The sequence below is a fragment of the Octopus bimaculoides genome, chromosome 20, assembly GCF_046866305.1.
Source record: "Octopus bimaculoides isolate indiv1 chromosome 20, ASM4686630v1, whole genome shotgun sequence".
NCBI classification, from domain to species: domain Eukaryota; kingdom Metazoa; phylum Mollusca; class Cephalopoda; order Octopoda; family Octopodidae; genus Octopus; species Octopus bimaculoides.
The window spans coordinates 10,085,536-10,098,035 of NC_142947.1; the positions used below are offsets into that span (position 1 = coordinate 10,085,536).

The 12,500-nt window shown below is 39.6% G+C and overlaps 1 protein-coding gene across 19 annotated transcripts in view; it reads right to left on the reverse strand.

The window, feature by feature from the left end:
* Positions 1-7,612: 7,612 nt before the first annotated feature.
* The window catches only part of LOC106875384 (uncharacterized), a 425,794-nt gene continuing 420,906 nt past the window's right edge, over positions 7,613-12,500 (reverse strand). For 13 of the 19 annotated variants that reach the window (XM_089338012.1, XM_089338016.1, XM_089338011.1 and 10 more), the window contains 3 exons: positions 12,162-12,500; positions 10,271-11,284; positions 7,613-7,844 (listed from right to left, as the gene is read on the reverse strand). The exon at positions 12,162-12,500 is cut by the window's right edge and continues 525 nt beyond it. In XM_089338012.1, the coding sequence (XP_089194138.1) occupies positions 7,843-7,844; positions 10,271-11,284; positions 12,162-12,500 (1,355 nt within the window). In that variant the 3' untranslated portion in view covers positions 7,613-7,842. Of the gene's footprint in view, positions 7,845-9,505; positions 9,522-10,262; positions 11,285-12,161 lie in introns of all 19 variants that reach the window. The other 6 variants (XM_089338010.1, XM_089338009.1, XM_089338000.1 and 3 more) reach the window with 2 other exon arrangements.

Consider the following 12,500-nt stretch of genomic DNA (forward strand, 5'->3'; position numbering starts at 1 on the left):
TGTCTACCCCTCCATCCTCTCTAAATCAGTCCCTCTATCTCTCTCTCTCTCTTTCTCTCTCTATCTCTTTCTCCCTCTCTTTCTCTCTCTCTCTCTCTCTCGTAGTTTTTCCTTAAGGTCTTCAGGTTCTGGCTATATATAAATGAGAAATCCATTCTAAATTATCTCTAATCTTCTTCTCCGCTGACATACTACGACGAAGTCTCCAAGAGGCAGATAAGATACAGATTTTCATTTATTTACGGCCTCAAACATCATACGTACGACGCTTTAGTCTGCCCTCTATTATTTATCTTGTTTCTCTCCATGAAATACAATTGAATTCAGTTTTTGTCTTAAATTCATACTTATTCATTTTCTAAGCTTCCTAAATTCATGCTACGTATATATTCTATTCACCTAGATTTCATTGCTCTTTTAAAAATTACGATTTATGCATTGTTGTCTCTCAAATATTTAAAATCTACAATTAAGAGCCCTATCTCCTGGCTGACGGTACCTACCCACCCCTACCCCATTTTCCTTTATTCAAAAATTCTTATCGCTCCTTAAAATTATGGCTTTTAAGTGTTGATTTCTCAGCCCAAGAATTACAGCGTGATTTGCTGCTTGACCTGGTCCCCCCCTCTCTCTCTCTCTTTATATATATATATATATATATATATATATATATATATATATATATATATATGATGATGATCTTTTCTCCCGCCATGCCTCTGTCTACCCCTCCATCCTCTCTAAATCAGTCCTTCTCTCTCTCTCTTTCTTTCTCTCTCTCTCTCTCGTAGTTTTTCCTTAAGGTCTTCAGGTTCTGGCTATATATAAATGAGAAATCCATTCTAAATTGTCTCAATCTCTTCTCCGCTGACATATGACGACGAAGTCTCCAAGATTCAGATAAGATACAGATTTTCATTTATTTACGGCCTCAAACATCTCATACCTTCGCGCTTTAGTCTGCCCCTCTATTATTTATCTTGTTTCTCTCCATGAAATTCAATTGAATTCAGTTTTTGTCTTAAATTCATACTTATTCATTTTCTAAGCTTCCTAAATTCATGCTACGTATATATTCTATTCACCTAGATTTCATTGCTCTTTTAAAAATTACGATTTATGCATTGTTGTCTCTCAAATATTTAAAATCTACAATTAAGAGCCCTATCTCCTCGCTGACGGTACCTACCCCACCCCTACCCATTTTCCTTTATTCAAAAATTCTTATCGCTCCTTAAAATTATGGCTTTTAAGTGTTGATTTCTCAGCCCAAGAATTACAGCGTGATGTGCTGCTTGACTGGTCCCCCCTCTCTCTCTTTTTATATATATATATATGATGATGATGATGATGATGATCTTTTCTCCCGCCATGCCTCTGTCTACCCCTCCATCCTCTCTAAATCAGTCCCTCTCTCTCTCTCTCTCGTAGTTTTTCCTTAAGGTCTTCAGGTTCTGGCTATATATAAATGAGAAATCCATTCTAAATTATCTCAATCCCTTCTCTGCTGACATACTACGACGAAGTCTCCAAGAGGCAGATAAGATAGAGATTTTTATTTATTTACGGCCTCAAACATCTCATACCTTTGCGCTTTAGTCTGCCCCCTATTATTTATCTTGTTTCTCTCCATGAAAATTCATGCACCTCAACCGGGGCTACCAGATGAGTGACAGGGACCTTCTCTTTTTGGCTAGAGACTTCAACGGTCATGTCGGACGTCGTGCTGGAGGCTTCCATGGCATACATGGAGGCTATGGCTTCGGTTCCCGCAACGAGGAGGGAACCAGACTGCTGGAGTTCTGTGATGCAACCGATCTTATGGTCTGCAATACCAACTTCAGGAAACCTGCCAGTCACCTAGTCACCTACCGCTCCGGCAGACACTGTAGCCAAATCGACTACATCCTCGCCAGAAATAGGGAAGGAGGGCGGCTTATAAATGCCAAAAACCTACCCTGGCGAAGAATGTACCCCACAACATAGATTAGTAGTTAGCGACTTTGGGATCAAGGCAAAATGGGTGCCCAGAATTAGACAGGCTTGGAGGAGAAGGGTGTGGAAGCTTAAAGACCCTGCAAACGGACAGAGACTTAGAGACAAGTTACTTGAAGCATTTAACGAAATAGAAGGGGATATAGCATCATACAACGTGGAAGACAATTGGAGATTTCTGCGGGACAACCTGTTGAAAGCCACCGACCAGATTTGTGGGTGGTGTAAGGTCCCCTCCCGACCCAGAGTAACGTGGTGGTGGAACAAGGAGGTAGACAGGGCTATTAGACAAAAGAAACAGGCTTGGAAGGACTGGAAGAACGGTGGTAGCAGGGAATTGTACCAATGTGCCAGAAGGGAGGCTAGGCGACAGGTTTATTTAGCCAGAGGGGAAGCAGATAAGGAAAGATTTGCCAATGTTCTGCGCCGTGAGGAACAAAGACTCGAGGTATTTCGTGTTGCAAGACAGTGTAGGAGAGAAATGTGTTCGCATGGATGATGGTACGCTTGCACTAAATGAGGATGCAAAGAAAGAGGTCTGGAGATGCCACTACGATAGATTGCTTAATAAAGAGAATGAATGGGAGAAAGAGAGCCTGCCGTATGTCGACCCAATAGAGGGACCAGCTATCCGAGTTGATAGTACCAGGGTAGATAAAGCAATTAAGAGTATGAAGACCGGGAAAGCCCCCGGCCCATCAGGAATCACTGCAGAGATGCTCAAAATATCTGGCAGTGTTGGCTATAGCCTAGTCACCCGTATTACGAACCAGGTGATACACGAAGGAGTCATACCCAATGACTGGTGTAGCAGCATCATAGTCAACTGCTACAAAGTTAAAGGTGACGCTTTAGATACGAATAATTACAGAGGCATCAAGCTGTTAGATCAGGTTATGAAAGTTACAGAGAGGGTCATAGCCCAACTAATTAGGGAGCGAATCAATTTAGATGAGATGCAGTTTGGGTTCGTGCCAGGTAAAAGCACTACTGATGCCTTATTTCTAGTGAGACAGTTGCAGGAGAAATACCTAGCTAAGGATAAACCTCTGTACCTGGCTTTCGTTGACATGGAGAAAGCCTTTGACAGGGTCCCCCAATACCTTATCTGGTGGTCAATGAGGAAACTTGGGATAGAAGAATGGTTAGTGAGAGCTGTGCGAGCCATGTACAGAGATGCTGCCAGTAAGGTGAGGGTTGGAAATGAGTACAGCCCCCTCTTATTTATCATAGTCCTCCAGGCAATCACAGAGGAGTTCAAGACAGGTTGCCCCTGGGAGCTCCTCTATGCTGATGACCTTGCCCTAATTGCGGAGTCACTATCAGAACTAGAGGAGAAGTTTCAGGTGTGGAATCAAGGTCTAGAATTGAAGGGCCTTAGAGTCAACCTAGCTAAAACCAAAATCCTAATAAGTAGGAAGGTAGATAAAACACAAACCCCTTCAGGTAGATGGCCCTGCTCAGTATGTAGAAAAGGAGTAGGTAGTAAACTCTATAAGATGTACCCGGTGCAAGCTATGGACACATAAGAGGTGCAGCAACATCAAAGGCAGGTTAACTAGCAAGTTAGTTTTTGTTTGTGGCAGATGTTCAGGTGCAATAAAGACTGTAAACAAACAGGAAACAACTTCTATCTCATTCCAGGGTGAAAAACTAGAGGTAGTCGATAGCTTCCGCTATCTGGGCGACCAAGTGGATGTGCTGAAAGTGTAGCTGCTAGAATAAGAATAGCCTGGGCAAAGTTTAGAGAGCTCTTACCCCTGCTGGCGACAAAGGGACTCTCACTCAGAGTAAAAGGCAGACTGTATGACGCATGCGTACGAACAGCCATGCTACATGGCAGTGAAACATGGGCTGTAACTGCTGAGGACATACGTAAGCTCGCAAGGAATGAAGCCAGTATGCTCCGTTGGATGTGTAATGTCAATGTGAATACCCGTCAGAGTGTAAGTATCTTGAGAGAAAAGCTGAACATTAGAAGCATCAGTTGTGGTGTGCAAGAGAGACGATTGCGCTGGTATGGACATGTGGTGAGAATGGATGAGGATAGCTGCGTGAAAAAGTGCCACACCCTAACAGTTGAGGGAACCCGTGGAAGAGGTAAGCCCAGGAAGACCTGGGCTGAGGTGGTGAGGCAAGACCTTCGTACATTGGGCCTCACCGAGGCGATGACTACTGACCGAGACCTTTGGAAATGTGCTGTGCGTGAGAAGACCCGGCAAGCCAAGTAAGATCGTTGCCAGTGCCCCTGGACTGGCTCTTGTGCGGGTGGCACATGAGATGCACCATTTTGAGCGTGGCCGTTGCCAGTACCCGCCTGACTGGCTCCCGTAGGATTTTCGAGCGAGATCGTTGCCAGTGCCCCTGGACTGGCTTGTGCAGGTGGCACATAAAAGACACCATTTCGAGCGTGGCCGTTTTCGTGCGGGTGACACGTAAAAGCACCCACTACACTCTCTGAGTGGTTGGCGTTAGGAAGGGCATCCAGCTGTAGAAACTCTGCCAAATTAGACTGGAGCCTGGTGTTGCCATCCGGTTTCACCAGTCCTCAGTCAAATCGTCCAACCCATGCTAGCATGGAAAGCGGACGTTAAACGATGATGACGATGATGATGATATATATATATATATATATATTTATATATATTTATATATATATATTTATATATATTTATATATATATATTTATATATATTTATTTATATATATATATTTATATATATTTATTTATATATATATATTTATATATATATATTTATATATATTTATTTATATATATATATATATTTATATATATAACTTCGGTATATGGTGAAGCAAATGCTTGCTGATCCCTTAATTATGTATATATATAAATATATAAATATATATAAATAAATATATATATATATATAAATAAATACATATATATATATGTGTGTGTGTGTCAAGGCATGTGGCTCAGTGGTTAGAGTGTCATGCTCACCATTATGAAGTAGTAAGTTTGATTCCTGGTGGACTAGGCTGTGTGTTATGTTCTTGAGTAAGACACTTTATGTTGCTCCAGTTCACTCGGCTGTAGAAATGAGTTTGTATTGTCACTGGTGCCAGACTGTACTGGCCTTTGTCTTTCCCTTGGATAACATCGGTGTCGTGGAGATGAGATGGATGGGTGACTGCTGGTCTTTCATAAAAACAAGCCTGCCTGAACTTGTTCCTTGGAGGGTAACTCTCTAGGTGTAATCCCATGGTTGTTCATGACCGAAAGGGGTCCTTATATACATACATGTACATGAAGACCAAACAGTACATTTACTGATGTTTTGAAAATACAAAGGGGAAAGAAAAAACGATAATCAAAAAAAAAAAAGCACACAAATATTGGCAAAGTTGATTTATTAACTTATTTTGTAATTATTTTTTCTGTCTTGACATTGCTTTTTACATTAAATATATTTTCCACAAGAAATCATTGCTACAAGTAACCACCTGGTTTCCATCTGACACCTCTGTACAACGTTACACATTTTGCCAGTCAAAAACAATCTGTCCTTCACTCTCCACTTATTTCTTTTCTTTTTTTGCTTGTTTAATCTGTTGTAATTGCTGTAAATTGCAGGACGGAAGGAAGACTCCCTTCCAACCGTCTTTGAATCAACAGAATATAGAGTAGGAACTAAGACAGATAGGAAGTGACTTTCTCTTAGCAATCTGTGGATATTTTTTAGTTTTTAGAATGTGGTGGGGGTGGTGTTTTTTTCTTTATAACCTTTATATACTTTTTTTATTTTTTAATTATATTTTTTTTACAAATAGTTGGCAATATCTGAGGAGGGGTAGGGGGCAGACAAAACAAGGTAAAGTTATTTAATATATAGAGAGAGATAAGGGAAAGGATGATAACAAAAAAATCAAGGAATTGCATTGGGTTGGGTTTGTTTGAGGACAGCAGCAGACATAGAATGGTTGGGCGCTTGAATGAGTGGCTGGTTGGTAGATACTAGGGAAAGGAAAGCATCATGATGGCCTTGAATGGCTCGGGATATTTCTCTAACATTGATGGATGGGAGGAAGGGATTAGAAAAAGATAACAAAAACTTAACGAAACAAATACTTTAAAATTTAAAAAAAAAAAAACAAAATAAAAACACGAAGAATACTTAAGAAGGGAAGAATACAAAATAAATTTGCATGAAAAATGTGAAAAAATAAATAAGTAAAAACCATTAGGACAAAAAACCAACAACAGATGAATTTCATGTGATAAAATAATGTGTGTGTTTTTGAATGAGTATATATATGTAAATATATATATATATGTGTACATATACACACACGTATACATACATGCCTACAGTTGATTTGTGTACGTATACATCTGTTTATTAATGTATCTGAAGAAATCAAACTTCAATACCATTGGTAAAAATTTGTCTTCTTCTCAAAGAAGTCCGTTTCATTTGATAAAAGTTATTAAACTTCATTTCATTAATCATCACATCATTATAATAATCAACAGGCTTGATTCAAGAATGTAGTATCCAGTTTATTTTGTTTTTTCTTCACTTTTTCTTTCTTTTTTGCAGAAGAAATTTATATCTTTGTGATTTAAAAAAAAAAAAAAGAATATTCAGATGTTTGTCAATGTTTAGTAAAAAAAGAAACAAAAAAGATTTTACTATGTAGCATTTTCAGCACACCCCCTCCCCTCAAATTATCACCCAATACTGACCAGACAGTAATACGGCTTGAAAATACAGATTTGTGAATGGTGGGGGAGAAAGAAAAAAAAAAAAAAAACACCCAAAACTTCATTTTGAAATGTTTTTGTTTTTCTGAAATCTTTTTAAAATATGCTTGTGTTTGTTTTCTCTTATAAAAAAAATGGTATGGAAGGGGGGGGAGACAAGACAAATGCGGACATTTCTTCATTGAATTTTTTCACTTTTTTAAAATTTAAATTTTCACTTTCAATTTGCTTCTTGTCATATTTTTTTCAAGGGTAAGGTAGAGAATTTGTTCAGAATATAACAGAACGATGAAATGTAGCACGTTGAGAGGGCAGTTAACATGCTGTCTGTATAGACCAAACACTGAAGAGGGTGGTGTATTTCGTAAGTCTTTGATCAAAGACGATCGACAAATGGTCACTGAGAAGATTAGATAGATATGTCTTGGTGTGATTGAATGTGAGCGCACGCACACAAGTTAAAAGTGTCCGTGGGTGTATTTGTAAAATTATTCTTCAAAACCGAAGCCAATGCAGTAGAAATGATATATATACGTGTGTATATATATATATATATATATATATATATATATATACATATATATATATATATATACATAATACCACACTAATCACTGAGGTCACATGTCAAACTATATTCAACCAATCACTGAAGAGGAATTATTGCCCATAAATCCTTCCTCGGTTCAGTGGACACAGCCTTTTTTTTTTCTTTTGCTTTTTGTTTTTTGAAAGTTGTTCATCTGACCAGTTAAAGGTATTTAATTAGTTTCTTTGAATATTTTCATTTTTTTTTTATTATCTTTCTTCTCAGTACAAAATACTTCAATTTATTTAATTTTTTTGTGTGTGTGTGGTTTAGATCCACTTTTCTTCCCTTCCATAGGATTTCTTTATTTTGTGCTTGTTGCCTTGCATGACCTAGTCATCCAGCAGAGTGAGTCAACCAAGTAGTCTTTCATATCACATGGCTGTTTCTTTCCTTCCTTCATTCCTTCCTTCTTTCTTTCTTTGAATTTTTTTTTTTTTTTTTTATACCTTTACAGCAAGCATGAATTCAGTTACCTCCATCTGTGCGCTGAACAAATCTCACTGAAAAAGATAACAAATGATGAAAATTCTTTTACATGCATACATAGGTGCAGGAGTGGCTGTGTGGTAAGTAGCTTGCTTACCAACTACATGTTTCCGGGTTCAGTCCCACTGCGTGGCACCTTGGGCAAGTGTCTTCTACTATAAGCCTCAGGCCGACCAAAGCCTTGTGAGTGAATTTAGTAGACGGAAACTGAAAGAAGCCCGTCGTATATATATATATATATATATATATATGTGTGTCTGTGTTTGTCCCCCCCCCCCCCCCACTACTATCGCTTGACAACTGATGCTGGTGTGTTTACGTCCCCGTAACTTAGCGGTTCGGCGAAAAGAGACCGATAGAATAAGTACTAGGCCTACAAAGAATAAGTCCTGGGGTTGATTTGCTCAACTAAAGGCGGTGCTCCAGCATGGCCGCAGTCAAATGACTGAAACAAGTAAAAGAGAGTAAAGAGTATATATACATCAGCTATATTCCATCTGGTGAGAGATACTGTAATTCATTGTGTTTTTGTTCACTTAGACATCAGTTAGGCTTCTGCTGTAGATACGGTACTTCAGCCCCTCAAAAGAAGTATCCATGTAATAGTTGACCCCATAAGTTTGACATTAAAAAATGGTCTAAAACATCTGACTTTTACACAAGTATATATATTCAGTTTCTTTCAACCAAATCCACTCACAAGGCTTTGTAATTGGCCTGCTTGTGTACAGCCATTACATTCACATGTGCTCAAAGACATGCAAACAGAAAGAGCTCGAAACAGGTATTAAAAATGACAAGTGGTCAAGGATGGACTACACCGACAAAAGATCCTGATAAACTCATACTTGTGATCATTGCATGCAAACTATTTCAGACCATTCAAAACCCTGACCCTGTCTACCTACACATAAGTGTTATACTCTTATATTAGTTTCAATCACTGTTCTATGGTACATCTGCAGCACTGGATTCAAGGGTCCCCCTCCCTTTTCTTTTCTTTTAATAAGTTATATCAACCCCACTACTTATTTTGGTATTCATTGTAATATTTGAATTAGTTAAGTCCACAAGAGTTATGTAGCTTTAAAGAGTTACTTCCCCTATAAAGTTTTCACTGTCGTATCTGCAATGCATGCGCATATCTGAGTTCACGATAGGCTTCGTACAGGGCTGCCAACTTTGTGCCTGTTGCACTAAATTTAGTGCCCTTTTCACTATTTTCAGCGCAAAAATTCATTTTGTCACATGCTTTCGCAATTTTAATGTTTAGGAGTGGCTGTGTGGTAAGTAGCTTGCTTACCAACCACATGGTTCCGGGTTTAGTCCCACTGAGTGGCACCTTGGGCAAGTGTCTTCTACTATAGCCTTGGACCTTGTGAGTGGATTTGGTAGACGGAAACTGAAAGAAGCCTGTCGTATATATATATATATGTGTGTGTGTGTGTATATGTTTGTGTGTCTGTATTTGTCCCCCCCAACATCGCTTGAAAACCGATGCTGGTGTGTGTGTTTATGTCCCCGTAACTTAGCGGTTCGGCAAAAGAGACCGATAGAATAAGTACTAGGTTTCCAATGAATAAGTCCTGGGGTCGATTTGCTCGACAAAAGGCAGTGCTCCAGCATGGCCACAGTCAAATGACTGAAACATGTAAAAGAGTAATATACATCTTTAAAAGAAAAGTATGAAAAGAGAAAATTACCTGTGCCAGGAACATTCTGTGCAAAGAAAGAAAGCAAAAAAGCCCAAGATGAATGATGATAGATAGATAGATATCCTATAATATTACATCAAAGGGTTGAAATTTCAATTTAACTTCAAAAATTCACCTCAAAACATTACAAAACTCAAAGAGAATCTTTAAAATATTTAAAACAATAATTCCATTAAAAGAATTTGAATTATTGAATCTAGCTTTTAACAGAACTATTTAACCCTATCACCACCCCCTTCAAATATGCTGAAAGTTGGGGGAGGGGTCTCTCAAGATACCATCCTATCTAACCTATTATGTTATCAAAAAATATAACAACCATTGGGGATATATTTAGTGATGTCTGTAATTTATGGACACCCTATATATATATATATATGTATATATGATATTTATCATGTGAACTATGATGAATAAATATGAAAGATATGGTATGCAATTTTTTTTTGTGCAGGGGTTCCTTGAGACATGTAATTTATTTCAAGTATTACGCAAGGTTAAAAGGGTTGTGAAACACTGGTGATGAGATTTTGAACCTAAATTGTAAAGGGATGTTACAAATTCCATAAATATTTTGTCTGACATTAATAGGAAAAGCATGAACGTCACAACAGCCTACTTAGTTCCCCATAAAAGTGAGGCCATTTGTCTTTAATGTAGAAAGTCGACATGTTACTCAAAAGTTATTGGGATTTATTTATTGTAAAAATTATCATTAACTAAACGGAGTTAAAGGGAGATGAACATGCTTACAATATTGTCTCCTCTCAGCACTTGATGGTCTTCGTATTCGCCGGCTCTCGAGTTGCTGCTGTAACTGTTGATGCTGCTGCTGTAACTGTTGGTGCTGCAGCTGTTGATGTTGCAGTTGTTGTTGAATGTGGTGTTGCTGTTGGAGGTGCTGCTGTTGTAATTGCAGTTGAATCTGTTGCTGTTGTTGGTGCGGTGATAGCTGAGAGTGTGTCAGCTGCTGTTGTAATGTGACAGGACTGACGCTGCCAGTGGGGGGGAAAGCCCCACTTGGTATCGATCCTCGAGGCAAGCCTGTGGCCTGGGGTGCAAACAGTTCGGGGTTCATTACATGAGCCCCTTGATTTCGCTGTACTGCTGCAGCTGTAACAACAGCCGGGCTGCCGATTAACGAATCGACGGGCTCCTGTTTAATTTGTACAGCGGCAGGGTGTGGCTGCGGCGCAACAAACAACGGGGGCGATGATTTGGTCATGAGGGCCAGGTTCTTCAGTGGGTTGCTGCCGCTTTTGCGAAACGGTGATGTCCTTTGGTGTGCAGCTTGCGCTTGAGCAGCCTGTGCCTGAGCAGCTTGGAGGTTGTCTATTTCTCTGAAGAACTCTCCTCTATTGGCAGCATGCTGCTGTGCACCTGTTATTTGTGCATACATGTTCAAACTTCCCATCGTGTTGGTACCAGGATAACGGCAGTCACTACGGTTGCCATGGAGAGCCACTGACTGCAACTGAGCTTGGGACGGTGGGCCTGGCTGGGGTGGACCTCCTGGCTGCATGCAGCTAAAAGGGCCGTTACCTGGTGACATACGCTCTAGCTTGATGGGTGGAGGAGCAACGACGGTGGCTGATGGATATGTTGGGATAGCCTGAGAGGTTGGAAGATATGTAGGAGTGTTCATAGAAGACGTCTGGCTGGAGCTCACTTGTGCCGTTAACGCAGCGAGGCTGCCGAGGGGGCCAGGGTTACCTTGATTTGTAGAACATGAGAAATCTGTGGGCTCCCTTTTTATTTGAACAGCACCTGAAAATTAAGAGAAATATTTTAATATAAATCACTTAAAAAACACAATATCAACAACTACATATATACAAACATGTAAACAGGATTTATACATGAATTAACAAACATGTGGGGAAAAAAATAATATCAAGCAGTTAAACACAGGCACAGAGTCAATTAGTTTATAGTGTTATGTTTCATGTGGCATCATTTGTTTTACATGTTTTTCCATAGTAGCATGGGTTAGATGAATATATTATCAATGCATGCGCTTCCTGTTTTCCCTTATTTGTTTCTCAAGTAAGGTAGCTCTTACTTTACATGTCTCCAAAGTAAGCATACAGTTTTGCTGACAGAAGTGACACCCTCGGAACTTTCCAGGATGTGCCATAGGGCTCACCACGAAGTGCCACCCTCGGAAATTTCCAGGATGTGCCCATGAAGTGCCACCCTCGGAACTTTCCAGGAATGCATATATGTATATATGCATATATACATATATGTGGAAGTGTAATGGCCCAGGGGTTAGGGCAGAGGACTCGCGGTTGTGGGATCATGGTTTTGATTGCCAGGCCGGGTGTTGTGAGTGTTTATGTATACACACATATATATATGTATGTATGTGTAAATATATGTATGTGTATATATGAATGTGTGTATATATATATATATATAGGTGCACTTCGAGTTTTTGCCTACCAAATATATATATATAAATATATATATGCACGTTTTTGCCTACCAAATGCACTGCCCAAGGTGCAAGGCAAAACTATGTGGCTGAGATGCAAATTTCCTAACTACACAGACATGTTTGGGCCTGGAAACATAATAAATGTAATGTTAATGACAAAAGTGGATGTTTCCATGGATAAACAAGGAATGGAACAACACTAACCTGGAAATGGAGGGACTGGGGCTGCAAACTGTGGATTCGAATGGGGTCGTTCATGTGCAGGAGGTCGCATTTGCTGTTGTAAAGTGAACAGACTTTGATGTTGGCTGTTGTCTTGTAGCCACGGTACCTGGTTGTTTGACTGTTCAGCCTGTGACATTGAGAAACTGGGATCTAGGCTGTTACCAACATTTGTTCGAACTGGCTCCGACAAGCCAGGCTCCTTCTTGATGACAACAGTGGGCCACGATATCCCGGGCGGTGCGTTGGGATGTAGCTGCATGTGTTGCATCTGTGATTGCTGTTGTAGCTGTTGATGAGGTGGCAGTTGATGTGCAACCA